Below are 17,315 nucleotides of genomic sequence, written 5' to 3' on the forward strand. Positions count from 1 at the left end.
AGGGCCCAAGCCCAGAAGTAGAATCAGGGCTACTGTGGTCCTGTCCCACAGTGTCAACAATCACGTACCATGTCAGTGTTCCTTCCCCACTCTGAACTCTGGGGTACAGATGTGGGGACCCGCATGCAAGACCCCCTAAGCTTATTTTTACCAGCTTAGGTTAAAAACTTTCCCAAGGCACAAATTTCACTTTGTCCTTGAACATTATGCTGCCACCAGCAAGTGATTTAGACAAAGAATCAGGGAAAAGGATCACTTGGAGTTTCTCTTCCCCCCAAAATTCCCCCCAAGCCCTTCTACCCCCTTTCTTGGGGAGGCTTGAGAATAATATCCTTGCCAATTGGTTACAAAATGATCAAAGACCCCTGGGTCTTGGAACAATGGAAAAATCAGTCAGGTTCTTAAAAGATGGATTTTATTAAAAAAAGAAAGGTAAAAATCATCTCTGTAAAATCAGGATGGAAAATACTTTACAGGATACTCAGATTCAAGAACACAGAGGATTTCCCTCTGAGCAAAACTTTAAAGTTACAAAAAAGCAAACCAGGAATACACCTTCCCTCTCAGCACAGAGAAAAACACAAGCCAAAACAAAGATAAGCTAATGCATTCCCTTGCTAGTACTTACTAATCCTAATGGAGTTGGAGTGCCTGCTTCTTTTGATCTGTCTCCGGCAAGCACACAGAACAGACAGAAAAAAGCCTTTTCCCCCTCTAAGATTTGAAAGTATCTTGTCTCCTGTCATAAATATAAAGGGAAGGGTAACCACCTTTCTGTATACAGTGCTATAAAATCCCTCCTGGCCAGAGGCAACATCTTGTTACCTGTAAAGGGTTAAGAAGCTCAGCTAACCTGGCTGGTACCTGACCCAAAGGACCAATAAGGAAACAATTTCAAATCTTGGTGGGGGTAAAGACTTTTGTTTGTGCTCTTTGTTTACTTTTAGTTCTCTCTTGGGACTGAGAGATACCAGACAGAAATCTATCTTCTCCAACCCATCCTAATTCAAGTCTCCAATATTGCAACCAATATAGGTAAGCCAGGCAAGGCAGATTAGTTTAGCTTTTGTTTTATGTGAATTTTTGCTGTGTTAAGAGGGAGGTTTATTCCTATTTTCTGTAACTTTGAGGTTTTGCCCAGAGGGGGATCCTCTGTGTTTTGAATCTGAATACCCTATAAAGTATTTTCCATCCTGATTTTACAGAGGTGATTCTTTTACCTTTTCTTTAATTAAAATTCTTCTTTTAAGAACCTGATTGATTTTTCATTGTTCTTAAGATCCAGGGGTTTGGGTCTGTGTTCACCTGTACAAATTGGTGAGGATTATTATCAAGCCTTCCCCAGGAAAGGGGGTGTAGGAATTAGGGGGATATTTTGGGGAAAGACATCTCCAAGTGGGCTCTTTCCCTGATCTTTGTTTAAAATGCTTGGTGGTGGCAGCATACTGTTCAAGGCCAAGGCAAAGTTTGTACCTTGGGGAAGTTTTTAACCTAAGCTGGTAAGAATAAGCTTAGGGGAGTCTTTCATGCAGGTCCCCACATCTGTACCCTAGAGTTCAGAGTGGGGAAGGAACCCTGACATCCCCTTATTGGTCTTTTGGGTCAGGTGCCAGCCAGGTTACCTGAGCTTCTTAACCCTTTACAGGTAAAAGGATATTGTGCCTCTGGCCAGGAGGGATTTTATAGTACTGTATACAGGAAGGTTGTTACCCTTCCCTTTATATTTATGACATACCAATCTCTTTGTTCCACTCCCTCTTGCCTCAGAGCATTCAACCCTTCACCTGTTCCAACTCCCTGGGTGTTTCCTTCTCCTACTACTTGCCTCTGTCCCCTCACCCAGCATATTTTCCCCATTCGCTGTTTCCCTTTTTCTCTGGCCCCTCTTACTAGTTTCTGTTCTGTCCTTGCCCTCTGTTTTTGTCCACCTTTGTCCCTGTAAACAATGGGTTTCAGAGTAGCAGCCGTGTTAGTCTGTATTCGCAAAAAGAAAAGGAGTACTTGTGGCACCTTAGAAACTAACAAATTTATTAGAGCATAAGCTTTCGTGAGCTACAGCTCACTTCATCGGATGCATTTGGTGGATGAAACAAAGGAGAGATTTATATACACACACACAGAGAGAACATGAAACAATGGGTTTATCATACACACTGTAAGGAGAGTGATCACTTAAGATAATCCATCACCAGCAGCAGGGGGGGGGAAAGGAGGAAAACCTTTCATGGTGACAAGCAAGGTAGGCTAATTCCAGCAGTTAACAAGAATATCAGAGGAACAGTGGGGGGTGGGGTGGGAGGGAGAGAAATACCATGGGGAAATAATTATTATTATTGGACAATGGACAAGTGGACAAGTGGGGAGCATCACTTGGGACCAAATTCTGCTCTGATTTCCAAATTCACTCTGGTATAACTCTCCTAAAGAGTCGGTCTCAAATTCTGTCACCCTTACTCATGCTAAGTAGTATTTTACTCCATGAGCAATCCCTATTGAAATCACTGGAACTACTCATGGAGTAGGGTATTACTCAACATGACTAAGTGTGGTAGATCTATCTTTTTGCTATGTCTGTGTAAAGCAATTCCTTGCTTGTTCCCTTCTGCTGAGGAATCAGCATTTGGGCAGGGGGGGAGAGAGGGGAGTCAATACAAGAAGAGCAGCCGCTTGTGCTTCTTACCTAAACCGTCAGCAGGGGTGTTGGAGCAGAAAATCTTCAGGACTTTCCTGGGGTGCTGCAGAGGGAGTGAGGGGACCAGCTGGAGGGTCTGACCACCATTTTGCAATAGCTAGGCAGGCACTTCAGCTCTCTGTGTATGGAGGTGAGAGGAGCAAAGGAAAGGAACAGCAGAGAACCAAATAAAAGGGTACGTATGTGTGGGATGCTAGGGCAGGCAAGTTGCAAAACATCAGAGGAGTCTTAAGCACTGGCAGATGAGCAGGCAAATAGCAAAGGGAGGGAATAGGTGAGGGAGGATTTTTGGAAGGGCAGAATCAGGGCTTTTTTGGAGAGATGAATAACTTGTTGTTTTGAAATTGTCCTCACGGTTACCTTATGGACTCATCTGCTGTTATTGAAACAATGGGTTGCAATGAGTTTTTCCTTCAGTGCTCACTTTTCTTGTTTCTCTTAATTTCTCACTGTTTCCTTGTTTGGAGATGAAGGGAGGAGCGCATGGAGAAGTCGGTGAAGATTTGAGACGAACACTTTTTGTTGGAAGATTAGCAAATTATCACACATAAGTCGTGTCTATTCCCAACTCCAGGACAAAATGTTGCCTAATGTGTAGAACAGGAAGAAACAAGGCTGTGATTTCCTAGATCATTTGTTAGCTCTGGGGGTCAGTGGTCTGTTAGCTTGTGCCAAGGAGCTCAGTACTCCACAAGTAGGTCCAGAAGTAGGTTCTGTTTTTAGCTCTGTGGAAGGATTGTGCATTAGTCTTTGGGGAAAGGAAATATGGGAGTCAGGCTAAGGTTTGGATAACTTTTTGTGAAGCTTAACAAGAAAGAGCACTAAATCCAGGTCCCACTGAAGTTAATGACAAAAGTCCTATTGCGATGGATTCTCTTTTCCCTTACACAAGTTTTATTCTAACTAGATCTTCACTGACTTAACTGGAGTTAATCCTGATTTTACACTGAAAGATATGAAGGAGAATCACTTGCGCTCAGTATTTGGCCCAACGACCTAAATGTTGAAGTAAACTGGTATTCATGGCAGTTTGCTGTTTATTTCAGCTCTATGCAAAATACTTTAATTCCCGGACCTAATTGCCTCAAATTAGAGACTCATTAATCAAGCTCAATTAGTGAGTGCCTTTTGCAGAGAATTAGCCACACAATGACTTCTGTTATTGTCATCGCTTTGATGTGTGTCCCCTGGAGTCACCATGCATGGAATCCAAGAGTACTTCAGGGATGATAATGAGACAGCAACATACCTTATTTACATGCAAAACTCAATTGCTCATCAAGTATTAATTGGGAAGCAATCAGGCAGCAGCTATGTGAAAACAATGACTCAAACTCCTTATATTTTAATTTATTTTTTATTTGCATTGGGATTAGTGATGAGCAGCTATGTAGAGGAGAAGAAGGTGATCGGATGTACTTCACTCCCAATATCTGTAGAGCCATAATCACACATTCAGGCACAATAGCTGGTTGGTTTCAATTCTAGCTTTGGGTTTGTGCAGTCCCGGTTCAAATTCCGTTTGAGTCCTTCAGGAGAACGAAGCACCTGGTACTTTTACATTTAAAATAAGAGAGAACAAAACACTAATAAGATCATGAACCAGCAGGAGGGTGGACTGGAAGACCTATTCTAATAGGTGTTTTCCCATTCTAACATCTACGGTCTGCTATAGACTTCATCATGTCATCTACAACAGACTTCTGACTAAACCTGGGGTCTCCCAGAGTCTTTATCTTGTAGCCAGGGTGAAAGTGAGCAGGTATGAGTGAGCGGGCCAGCATGACATACCGGTAAGAAGCTGATACCAGCCCATACGCAGCCCACAAAACACAGCATGGCAGCACTTTAATATCCCTGCCCTCCCTCCCTCCTGTTGGTGGCCCTGTCGGTAGGGTCCATATCCGCAGGGCCGCCGATGGGGGAGGGGGCAAAAGGGGCAGGGACGTTAAAGCGTTGCTGCGGCAAAGGGCCCTGCTTAAAGTGCTGCTGCAGCAGTGTTTTAAAATCATTGTCCCTTTTGCTTCCCCCCCCCAGTTGCCAACAGTGGGGGGAGAAATGGAGGAGCTGCCCCAAGGCCGGCAATTTAAAAAGACCCAGGGCTCCAGCCGCCACTGCTGCTATTATGGCAGCGACCGGAGTCCCCGGTCATTTAAATCAGTACTGGAGCCCCGGGTGGGCGGGCCAGGTGGCCTGGAAGGGCTGGCTGGGGGATGCTGACCCCCCCAGCCCCGCCCCCTCCACCCGAGGCCCCGCCCCTTCCGAGTTACTTTCACCCCTGCTTGTAGCTCTTATTGGGCTTCTTTGAACAGAACTTCCAAATCATCCCCTATCCCAGTCACCGCTCACAGTATGAATCAACAAGGCCCAAATAGCTCTCAGAAATCTCCCCTCACTACTATCCTGCCATCACTCTTTTTAAGGCTCTTTTACACTGTTAACATGGTATAAAGGGGCCTTAGTGCAAATGAGAACCAGGTCCTAAGAATCTTGACCTCAGAGGTGTATCTCCTACACAGTGATGAAAGAGCAACCTACTTACAGATGCTTATGTGATTATTCTCTTTTTATTAGTCACAGATCTATAGGCTTGACAATGCATCTCCATCAGCCTTTCAAAGCTCTGGTGCTGGCCGTGGCCTTGATGATGGCATCAGGTGGGGATATAAATAAACAAGAAGAGTACATGAATGCATGCCCAGTCATTCAATGTTGTGCTCCTGCGCCTGGTTTACCAGGCAGAGATGGAAGAGATGGGAAAGAGGGTCCCAAAGGAGAAAAGGGAGACCAAGGTACAGTGCTATAATCATTTACCAAGATTATATCTGTGACCTGTCTATCAGTCCCCTGGGCATTATCATCCTTTGTCTTCTGCCTTCTCTGGCTCCTTCTCTGATTCTGTCTCTCTCTTGCAACTTTAAATGTTCTCTTTCTCTCCTCTGGCTGCTTTTAAGTATGCTCCCCATCATGAGAAAAACCATGCATCAATTTTACTTTCCCCTCTAGCTTTGACACAAACCCTGCAGGCTGTTCCATGCAGGCAGGTCCTTGTGCAAAGTCAGAGCCTTATTAACTTCTACGAGGCCTCTAGAGATGTGGGGATCTGCTTGCACAGAGCAGTTTTCAGGAGCAGGGCCCATGTTTACAAAGCACTGTAATACATTTACAATGCTATTCCATGTATATGTGATTTATAAGAAGAATAGTTGATTAACAGTTATACTCACAGAATCACAGAAATTAGAGCTCATTTTTAGCAAATGTAACAAACAGCAGGTTTGTTTCCTAAAGTGAATTATTGAATGCTTTGTCCAGTCCAATTTTGAATATCCCAGTGGAGCTGATTGGGAATTTTTCATCAACATATTTTTTTGCTAACTGATTTCTTTTTAATTAAACACTAGGAGCCGGACTGAGGGGTTTGCAGGGTTTCCCTGGAAAGGCAGGACCTCAGGGAGCAAAAGGAGGTCAAGGACCACAAGGCGAGAAAGGACAAAAGGGAGAAAGTGCAAGTAAGAAATTGACTTTCTCTGACTCGGGTATTCTGGTCAATATCTGTTGTCACGTTTTGCATGGAGAAATTTGGTAGGCTCACGGCAATGTCCTCTATTTTTATCACTATTTGGGGGTGAAGAGGAGGGCATGCTCTCCCAAAGCTTTGGGGAGAATGAATGGTAATCGACATGGCACAACTACTGTTACTTTCACCCCTGCTTGTAGCTCTTATTGAAAAACTCAAGCAATATGGAAATATTCCGTGAAACGTGTTCACATGACTCACCTTTGCCTACAGAGGAAATATTAGGGGATGTGTTATTTTTATCTCCTCCTCTTTTAAGATAACTGATTTTTTTTCCCTTTTGCTCCTCTTCCCATTCATATTTTCTCTTTGCTTTCAATCTTTGTGTGGAACACATTTGTTACTCTGTAGAAATACACTTTAAAAAAAACATTCTAACTAGAAAAAAAATTATCCCTAGAGATATCCCACACACTGATGACTGATTCTGAGTAAGTGGAAGTGGTGATCATTGACAGAGAGAAGATCCCCATCTGATTAGTGTGTGTGTGTACCAGTACCCAGTTTGAAATGACATTTGAGTTCCCAGTGAAGAAAGCAAAGATGTCATTTTTTAGAGCAGGGTGAAATTTTTCATTCAAAATTTTTTTTCAATAAAAAATGCTGATTTGGATCAATCAAAACATTTTGCAAATCTGTGTCAATTTCACTCAATTATTTTGGTTGGGGAAAACAAACAAATTCTGAAAAAGTCTGAAATGTTTTGTTTTGACACTTTTTAAATGAAAATTCAGGTTTTTTAATTCAAAATTATTTTTTGTTTCAAATTTTTCTTCAATTTCATTAAAGATGTTAAATCTCAAAATCAAAATAGAACATTTTTCACAAAATGTGGGGGATTGTTTTTGTTTTTTGTTCTTTTTGTGGTTTAATTGCAAAACTGCTAGTGAACCAATCACCCACCTACAATCATGTTGTGACTATTTTGGGAGCTGACCACCCCTGATTAGGGCATCATGCAGCCCACCCATCCCATAGCAGCTAGGCAACTGGCCAGTCCAAAGGCAATGATTCTATGGTAATTTTTAAATGATTTATTACATGACTCCCCAACTGTTTTTCTTAGCATTTGATGCTCTTCAAAGACAAGTCGCTGCTTTGGAAAAGAACATCAAGACTCTTCAAGCTGACGTTAGCAGACACCAAAATTGTGAGATATGTTTACATTATTTTATTTTTGGGGTGGAGGGAGGGGAAGAGAAAATCTTTGCAAGTAAAGGGGTGATAATAGCAGCTTAAACACTGTACTGCCTTCTCCCACACACTGCTCCTAACAAATGGTCTTCAATCCTAGCCTGCCTCGACAGATAGATTCCTTCCAGTGCCAGCCATGCCAGCATCCAGTTATCACTAAGTCATGCCAGTTATTGTGCAAGGGCTTTGTTACATGAACAAATGCCCACACAGGCGATCTCCCAAGAGTCTTCTCTATCATAGAATCATAGAATCATAGAATATCAGGGTTGGAAGGGACCCCAGAAGGTCATCTAGTCCAACCCCCTGCTCAAAGCAGGACCAAGTCCCAGTTAAATCATCCCAGCCAGGGCTTTGTCAAGCCTGACCTTAAAAACCTCTAAGGAAGGAGATTCTACCACCTCCCTAGGTAACGCATTCCAGTGTTTCACCACCCTCTTAGTGAAAAAGTTTTTCCTAATATCCAATCTAAACCTCCCCCATTGCAACTTGAGACCATTACTCCTCGTTCTGTCATCTGCTACCATTGAGAACAGTCTAGAGCCATCCTCTTTGAAACCCCCTTTCAGGTAGTTGAAAGCAGCTATCAAATCCCCCCTCATTCTTCTCTTCTGCAGACTCTATGCTAATGTCTGTCTAAAAATTTACCACCACTGCACCACTACTGGCTCAGCTCCACTGGTGGTGGCAGTGATGAGAGCTCTAATGAAGAGGGTCCTAGACATCATTGTCACAGGGATGTCCAGGGTGAAAGGGCCCAGCTGGTTGCTTAGAGTGGGTTGTCTTCATCTGCTCTAAGTAGGCTTAGATGACACAGTAAATAAAGTATAAGTTTCCTGTCTTCTCTAGCTCTTCTACCATATATGCCTGAGGTGAATTTTCCCCCATTTTAGTGCAACAGTGGAAAATGCTACTGTGTATTCATCTCCCTTTCTCTGTAATACAATTTTTTAACATGGTTTTTCAGTCAAAAAATCTCCATTCATATTGGTCCTGGAAATCATTCAAGAAACCAGCTAGCTGCTCTTCTGTTTCCAAATAGTTGCTCCTAGCAGAGTTTCATCAGTAACGGCAGAAGTCACATTATTTATATAAGTGTCATTTGTTACTTACAAAGTGCAATTCATGTGCCTAGTGTTTTGTGGATAAATTTTCACAGAGAGGTTAACTTCCCCCATAACACATGTACAATTTTCATTTAATGATCTCTTTTGTTTCTAGTTTTTTCTTTGCAGTGGGTCAAGAGTGTTGGTAAGAAAACATTTATATCAACGGGCAGAAAAGATTCTTTTGAAAATGGAAAATCTCTGTGCGCAAAAGCTGGAGGTGCACTTGCCTGTCCACACAATCAGGCTGAGAACACAGCCTTGCGAGAAATATTGAAGGCTTCAGAAGAAGCATATTTAGGGATGTCTGATGTGCAAATTGAAGGTAAATTTGTGTATCTGAATGGAGTACCTGTAACTTACACAAACTGGAACAGAGGAGAACCAAACAATAACAAGAACGAAGACTGTGTTGTAATCCAGGACAATGGAAAGTGGAATGACCTGGATTGTTCAAATTCAGAAGTATCAATTATTTGTGAATTTTAATCTTTTCCCATGATACGTTAGTTCTGTCATATTCCAAAGTCCATTTAAAGCAATGGAAATGCTCCAATTGACTTACTGGGTAGAGCTGAATAAATAATGGCTTTTTCAGTTCAGTGACCAAACTGAAAAAATTAGGCTGGGGGAAGAGTTAAATTCAAACTGACACCAATTATTTTTAAAAAATTTTCCATCTCATTGTAAAACTTGAAAAAATTTCATTTAACATTGACTGGAATGTTTTGGTGAACTCGCAATAATTTTTCTTTTAATTATTCATTTGGATTTGATTGTTTTCAGGTACTTTTCAATTGCTCGGATTTGAATTTGAAATGCCGTTTTGAAAAAATGTCAAAACAAAACGTTTCGACATGGTCAAAATGAAAATGTTTCAACTTTTAAAAAAATCATATTTTTACTATTTGTCAAATTTGATCCAAATTCTCAAATAGTTTTGGATCACTGACATTTTCGACAAAAAAATCTATTTGCTAGAATTCACCCAGATCTACTAATGGACTAAAGGCCCCAGAGTTTAATTTGAGGATCAGGAAGTTTTATATCTAGTCTAATCACAAGGCTATATAGAGTGTAAGAGATCCAGAGCTGCAGATCGCAAATGGATGACAAAGGGCTGCAAAGGTGATAACATTTCCAGTGTCTGGGGTGAGGGAAGTATATTCAAAAGATAGTAATGTTGTTGAATAGGTGTCATCATTTTTTTTGTTCAAATAATATGCCATCTAGGGACGAACCCCATATAGTTATTTATTCTCTCTCATGCTTCTGTACTAACCTGAAGTATTGTCATCCTCTGGGTACCGTGCACTGGAAGAAGTGCTTCTGTTTTTGTCGATGGTTACTGATACAGATGACCATGTACCAAAGCAGCTGTTCAAATTTCTAGGGACTGGCTATGCAGTATTGCTTGCTTTGTGGTCATGGAGGAAGGCCTCTTCTGTCCCCCCACAACCTAGAAACAATCACAGTTTGTTCTGAACTGCTTTGTGCACACAGGACGTTCCCTTAAAGAGGGAACTCAGTTACCTCAGTCAGTTTGGTTACTCAGTAACCAAAAACAGAGCATCTTGACAGTTGTTTTCTCCTTGCCAAAAGGAGATTCAGCCTAGAATTCCCCGATGAAAACTTAAAGGTAATTGTTCATTCATTAGGAATTAAGTTGCATTGAATGTAATAGCGCTAATGCTAATGCGTTCATTTGGTGCTCTATGGCTGGTTGATGTACCTTCTTCCAGATTCCTGTGTAACTAAGCATGAGGAAAGCATTTGATAATGAACCAGCATCCCATAGTTGTTCTCTTTAGGAACAATCACAGTTCTCAGCTTAGAGTTAAGATGCAAGCTTGGAGCACTCTTACTACACCATGCTATTGGTACATTCTTGTCCCTTTTTGTATGTAAATAACTGACAGTGCATAATGTTCATGGTCCTATGTGATTTCAGCCTCAAGTGATGACACGGCTCCTAATGTGCGTTTACTCTAGTACTAAAATTAACTGAAATAATTATCGCGTAGAAGCTTGAATGCTATTATGTCTTATGGATCCTTATGCTCCATAACAAAAAATCATTAACATGCAGAGTATTCCTGGAGTATTAGCCATTTTCATAGTTTTCCATGCAGCTAGCGAAAACTGCAACATGCTATAAGATAGATCTTAAGCCCTGTATCTGGTCAAAAGAAGAATATAACATTAAAATACATTTACATGTGTCCTATGTGTAATCAAAATTACAATCCAAGAGGAAGATGCTTTTTTGATAATCTCATTTGACATACAGAGAATGCAGCTCACCATTTGAATGCAGCAGAAGGCAGGAGACTCTCAATGTTGTTACATTACATCCCAGGGCTTGACTCCCTCATAATCTCTCAAAATTGGCCTAAGTGTGATTTAAGTGACTCAGAGGCTATTGCTGGCCCTCTGCATACCAACATGCACTGTGATGAGGTGACCACAACTCTTGCTGGATTAGACAGAAAAGAGGTTAATTCCCTGCAAAGGGAGCCAAGCATAGACTTTGTCACATCCTATCAAACTTGCTGGGTTTGGTAATTAAGGAAAGAGTTTCCATCTGGGCATGAAGACCAACCAACTTTTGGTCTTGACCAGGAAAAAGCAGGAACTGTCCAGTTCTTCCTCTCCCCAGCCTAAGGAGACATCAGAGCTGAGCAGGTTTCAGGACTGAGAGACAACAGGGGGCTGGAATGAGCACTATTGCAGTCCTGTCAGAGGATGGTACCATTGGACTGAGTGTCACAGCTATGGCTGTTATGTTTTTCTTTACTTTATTTGTCTTAGAAGCAGACAAGACAACCTGTGTAGGAAGAATGAAGTGGATGTTTGAAGCTGAAGCAGATGACTGCTTCATTAGTTGGGGTGTTGGGGACATGGCATGTAGTTAGATGGAGAACTCTCCTACATATCAGTGGTGCCTCCTGAAAGCGCTGAATGGGCACCCCCACAACCAAAATGGAAAGGACTCTTTCTGAAGCCCAGCACTGTGTTTGACGGGTGCGGTTTTCTGTTTGGACTTTTATACCCTGGGAGGAGTACTCTTTAGTTTGGCCAGAGAGCGAACTGCACTACCAGCAGAAGAAGGCTGCAAGAGGACACTGAGCATCTCCTGCTGACTAAGGGGCAAGACAGCCCCAGACAGCGCAAAATGCTATTCTTATCTCTTAACAGAACTTAATGTACAACGGTTCTGAAATCACAGTTGTCTAAGATACATTGTTAGACTGGCAACTGACACTGAAAATCACTAGCACCATTCACTACTATGAAGACATTCATATGGAACCTAACACATTCCTTTCCCTTTCCAAGAGTAAACGCCAATCCTGCAAACACTGCCAGATTTAGGTCCTGATTCTCCAAGGTGCCAAACACCTGTAATTTGAACTAAAATCACTGGGGTGCTCACCAGCTCATAAAATCAAGCTGTAGGGCCTCCTATTCAGGAAAGAATTTAAGAATATGCTTAACTTTAAGCCAATGCTTCAGTGTTTTGCTGAATCAAGGTCATAGCCTAACAAACAGAAATAGCCCCACTGACTTCACTCATCCTTTTGGTGGGACTACTCCAATCATTTGGTCGTAAGTTTTTATAAGACTCAGCCCTTAATTTTTCACCCATCTTTAGGCAAAATCCTCTAGTAAAATCCTCCTGGGAATCTGGATCCATGCACTTGAACAAATGCAAACTCATGCAAACTATCTTCACTCCACTCCCGTTGCACTCTTACCATTAGGTGGCATTATAACACATAACATGTATATGCAAAATGTTTTAAGAACTCTTTCTTCCAAAACAGTCATCCAGAAAGGAAGTACCCAACTACACCTATCTCTTGGGGAAGGAATTTGAATATGAATTTTCTTCTCAGTCATTCTGATAATCAACACGATTAATCAACACTTTGGAAGTCTGAGGGTTTGTCAGCCTCTCAAAATATGTAAGTGTTTTGAATTACAAACCTAGCTGAAATTCACAAAGCCCTCCCTTCTCAACAGCAGTATTGCTAACCCCAAGCATTCAAAAATCAAAAAGTCTTTTAATAACAGAGAGAAACAATGTGGCATTTTGTTGGGGAAACACCACCAACAGGATTCATCACATAACCCATGAGCAAAAACCCACCCCAAGCAAATTGGGGCATGTCCTTTCCCTTTGGTTCTTGAGTCCAGCAACCCAAAGTCACCAAAAGTCTCTGTCCCTGGTTAGTGCAGCACCAGAATTAAAAAGTTTATCTGCAGTGTTTTATCTCCCAACCTGGGTGGAGATGGGGGGAATGAATCCGATGACGTGAGATGTAGCTCACAAAAGCTTATGCTCAGATAAATTTGTTAGTCTCTAAGGTGCCAAAAGTCCTACTTTTCTTTTTTCAAATAGCATGAGACTCAGCCATAATGTATAGTGTAACCCTCTCTTTTTCAAGGATGAGACAACTGGAAAAATGAAGGAATGTATTCTCAGCTAAAGTGATTTCTGTGTTACACTTAAGGGACAGAATCATCACCCAAAAGCTAACCTAGCAGAAGCTGGCCCTTATCAGTTGACTTGTACATGAAATATGTAATGTTAGAGTTACATTAAAATAAGTGTGTATATCTGTCCAGTTTAATAGATAGACATATTTGTATGTTATTCACCTAATACCGTTTTTTATAATATGCACTGCATACAGATCTCTCCACTCTGGGCCTTTCAGTATGTTCTGTAGACTAGAATAGAACATGAAAGAATACTACATTTCCTCACTGCAAACACTAGATCTGAAAAACAGAGATAGAGAGGCCATGAAAGAAGGCAAAAGAGACAATAATGAAAATATGAATTGTTGATTAAAAATTTGTGTTGTCTCATGGGGGAGGGGAGAAAGACTCTAAAGCAGCAAAAATAAAGTTGTTGAAAATTTTGAGAAGAATTTTTTTAGCAGTATCTTTCTACTTCCATCCAAGTCTAAATCCACTGTTCTGTAGCAATCCTATTCTCTTCCATGATACAGTAGCAGCTCATTGTGGTATTCATTTTATATCTTCTTCATTATTATAACTAGTAAAATCTTTCTTTGCACAGACCAGGCCACAGGGAGCCACGTAAGAGCAGTAGAAAGGTAATTATTGGTACTGGAGAAGGATATACATTTTCTAGAGCATACGGCAGATCTCCATTATATTTTCCTTGTCATCATTGGTAACACACCTTGGTAATTCTCAAGTGAAATGTGTTCCTTTTCTTCATTAATTGGTGTCCTGAAGCTATGAAAACTAGGGCTTTTAAAAGTTTGTGTGTGAGTTTTTAGTTAATATTTATGATATGAAAATGCAGGAATGACTTCAGTCCCTAAAAGACAGGCCTCAGATATTTATGACAAGAAAGAGACATTCTACTGGATATGAAGAATCCTGTTCTCCCGGCTACCGGGATCAGAGAGTAATTTGGTCTCTCATCTGAGACTGACTGCAGAGCATTGTGGTGGGTTTTGTGACCTGTTCACTTGGAGTTTAACAAAGACGATCCACATATTATATATCCAATAGGCTATTTATCAGCAGTTAGATAGCATCAACTTTCAGTTACTGATAGCGCTATATTTGGACAGGTATCTTGCAGAAAATGTGAATGGTTCCATCTCCCCTGGCCAAACATCTGAACCATCCAGTTTCCCCACAATGAGCATCAAAAACAATCTAAGATATGCCACACATATGTCACAGACATGAGAAATCCATTTGTGTGGGCAAAAGACTTATACCTGAGAATGATAGGAGCCATCTGTATCACTTGAGGTATTTGCCTATAATATGTGTCTCTCTTTTTTTAAATTCATACTTTGTTTAAAAAGATCTTGATTTGAAATTCTAAAAGTGAAGAAGCAAACACCATAAATAGAGTGACAATTTCAGAATTCCCTGGTTACATCCATTCCTTGGAATGACTCTATATTCTCAATTATTTTTAACCAAATAAAAATGTTATAGAATCGTATATAAGTATTGTGATTTGGAATAATTAGGGGACAGTAACTTTGGAAAGTAAATATAATCATCCTTCAGGGAAATGTAAAGCTTTTCAAATATAATTTATAGAGAATATTTTAATTAAAATGGAATGCTCCATTTTCTAATTCTGTCTCACCCATAATTACATATAGCCTTTTCTGGTTTAATAATGAGGGAATATTTCACTGACTGCTGTACACCTTTTTTATTGCTTCTTAGTGTTTTTTCTCAGTAACTGAAGGCTGACCAAACAATTTCTTTGCCTCTTTAAACTGTGACCTGTGAAATTCATTTTGAAATTCAATATCCCCAATGGAAATGACAATGTGCCTGGAGAGTCCTATATGGACATGGAATGCAGATTAATTTTAGTGAGGTTTTTTGGGATGATTTGCTCAACACGATGAAATATTCAATATTGTTGTTAGAAACATATCAAGCGTCTTGTAACCTGATGAGTCTATACTGCTGACAGCTATAAAAACACTCCAGTGGCAAAACATGTGTCAGAGGAAAAATATGTTAAAGAGTACTGCAGCTAATGGGTGTAAGTAGAGCTGGGCAAAAATATTTCAGCAGATAGTAAACATGCCATGCATTTTTCAGGGCACCAAACATGCATTTTTTCACCAAAACAATTTGCAAATCTGGCTACTAATTTTGGCTGGAAAAACAACTGAAAACCACCATTTCAGAAATAGTTTCAAAAATTACAAAATGAACTGTTTTGACATTTCATTTGAAACTGAAATGTCTATTTGAATCAACATTTTCTAAGTGGTGGGTTTGACCAGAACAATTTATTTATTTATTTATTTGATTTATTTATTTATTGGTTTTTCATTTTGTCTAGAAAAAATGGGAGGGAAAAATCAGTTGGTTAGAAAATAACCTTTTTTTAATGTATTTTTTTCAGTTCAGACACCAAAACTGAAAAATCAAAGGTTCACTCAGCTGTAGGTATAAGTCTTATTTCTTGGATCTGTCATCTGAGATAACCCTTCAATCAGCTTCTCTCTCAGAGGGCACTGAAGTCTTTGATCTCTTGGGCCTGGGTTTGATCCCACTTCTCTTGTTCTGTAGCTCTCTCAGAGGTCCCATGTCTTCTGCTGGAGATTGCCTCCTCTAGGGATAGCAGCTCCTCATCTCAGATATGCCACAGCCAGCCTCTTCTGGGCCTCAGTTTTGCCTTTGCTAATATCCCCAGCTCTGGCGTAAATTTAGAGTATCTCAAATGGCTTTAATGGAATTATCCTGGCTACACACAGGTATTAGTGAGTATAATTTGGCCCAGAAGATCTGCAGACTTCCCACTAAACTATGATGTCTGATCACCTACACAAAAGTGATATCATAGCTGTGATGATGAATTCAGTGAACCTCTCTCATATTGTTGATGGATAGCAGACTGTCCTTTTCAGAATAGAAAAAAAATAATCTCAGGATTAAGGAGAGTATGGAAAATAGTAACTGGCATGTTCATTAATAGTTAGTGCCTGAACTCATGCAGGAGTTTCAAGTAATATCAGTTGTGTCCACAGTCCTGACCTTTTCACCGCCCACTGTAGGGTTGCCTTTTTTAGCCAATCCTAAGCAACAGAGAGGGGGAAGAGAGAGATTTTGAGCTTGGTTTCTACTAACCGTCAGGAGGCTTAATGCAGAGTCCCTGATGACCACTTCATTGTTCATTAATTATAAATGAATTTGTAGTTGCTGTAACAGCACTTAATGGAGGTGGTTATAATTAGTGACAATATGACTGGCTGATATCCCTGCACAGGAGTTTAATTCAGCCTAAGAACAACATTTGTTAATCAGTTACTGGTGCTGGCTTTCAACAGAGAGTGCATAGTTTGGAGCTGAATGCCTGCTTAGGGGGACCTATCTTGTCACATGGGAGAACACACCTGCAAAGCTCCTTTTCCCCCCTGTATTTTGAAAGCATTTATTTTAAATTAAAATTACAAGACAAATAGAAAATTATTTCATTTATAAGCTGCAAATACCACAGCTAATTTAATCCACCAAATATTATCCATATTGTTTCTAGTTCAATATATAAATGATTCACAGAAAAAGTTGATTATGCCTATGGCATCAAGAAAGTTGATCAGTCTGTTACGGTATGTTTCCTGTTATGGAAGGGAATGAAGCACCATCCCTTTGGCCCCTATGCTGCTGTTTCATCTGAAAACATGTGGAAGGAAGAAACTTATTCTCAAAACTCCAGGGCTTTCCTGCAACAGAAATTGCATCATCACTTGCATGGTGTCAGCACAGCACCACTGCACAAAGAAGCCTCATCTGCAAATGAAGAATTGGCCAATAGTCCACAGGAAAAGATAGTGTAAATCAGCCAAGACGCAGCTTTTTGCCTCTAAGGAGCTGTCAAGGTTCCTTCCCCACTCTGAACTCTACGGTACAGATGTGGGGACCTGCATGAAAACCTCCTAAGCTTATTTTTACCAGCTTAGGTTAAAACTTCCCCAAGGTACAAACTATTTTTCTTTTTCCCTTGGACTTTATTGCTGCTACCACCAAGCGTCTAACAGATATATAACCGGGAAAGAGCCAGCTTTGAAACGTCTTTTCCCTCAAAATCCTCCCCAAACCCTACACCCCCTTTCCTGGGGAAGGATTGATAAAAATCCTCACCAATTTGCATAGGTGAACACAGACCCAAACCCTTGAATCTTAAGAACAATAAAAAAACAATTAGTTTCTT

At 40.6% G+C, this 17,315-nt stretch overlaps 1 protein-coding gene across 1 annotated transcript; it reads left to right on the plus strand.

Moving 5' to 3' along the window:
- The first annotated feature begins 5,288 nt into the window (after positions 1 to 5,288).
- On the plus strand, positions 5,289 to 9,061 carry LOC119858327 (mannose-binding protein-like). The gene is made up of 4 exons (XM_038408682.1): positions 5,289 to 5,484; positions 6,097 to 6,204; positions 7,339 to 7,422; positions 8,688 to 9,061. The coding sequence occupies exons 1-4, from the start codon at positions 5,289 to 5,291 to the stop codon at positions 9,059 to 9,061; spliced, it is 762 nt and encodes a 253-aa protein (XP_038264610.1).
- The last annotated feature ends 8,254 nt before the right edge of the window (positions 9,062 to 17,315 follow it).

The sequence above is a fragment of the Dermochelys coriacea genome, chromosome 7 (assembly GCF_009764565.3).
Source record: "Dermochelys coriacea isolate rDerCor1 chromosome 7, rDerCor1.pri.v4, whole genome shotgun sequence".
In the NCBI taxonomy this organism is placed as follows: Eukaryota; Metazoa; Chordata; order Testudines; family Dermochelyidae; genus Dermochelys; species Dermochelys coriacea.

What these genes read in the sequence shown, in the direction of transcription:
- LOC119858327 (XM_038408682.1), top strand. Translation starts at nt 5,289, where the DNA reads ATGCATCTCCATCAGCCTTTCAAAGCTCTGGTGCTGGCCGTGGCCTTG. An exon ending in AGGAGAAAAGGGAGACCAAG is followed by an intron (nt 5,485 to 6,096) that starts GTACAGTGCTAT and finishes ATTAAACACTAG; the next exon opens with GAGCCGGACTGAGGGGTTTG. An exon ending in CGTTAGCAGACACCAAAATT is followed by an intron (nt 7,423 to 8,687) that starts GTGAGATATGTT and finishes TTTTGTTTCTAG; the next exon opens with TTTTTTCTTTGCAGTGGGTC.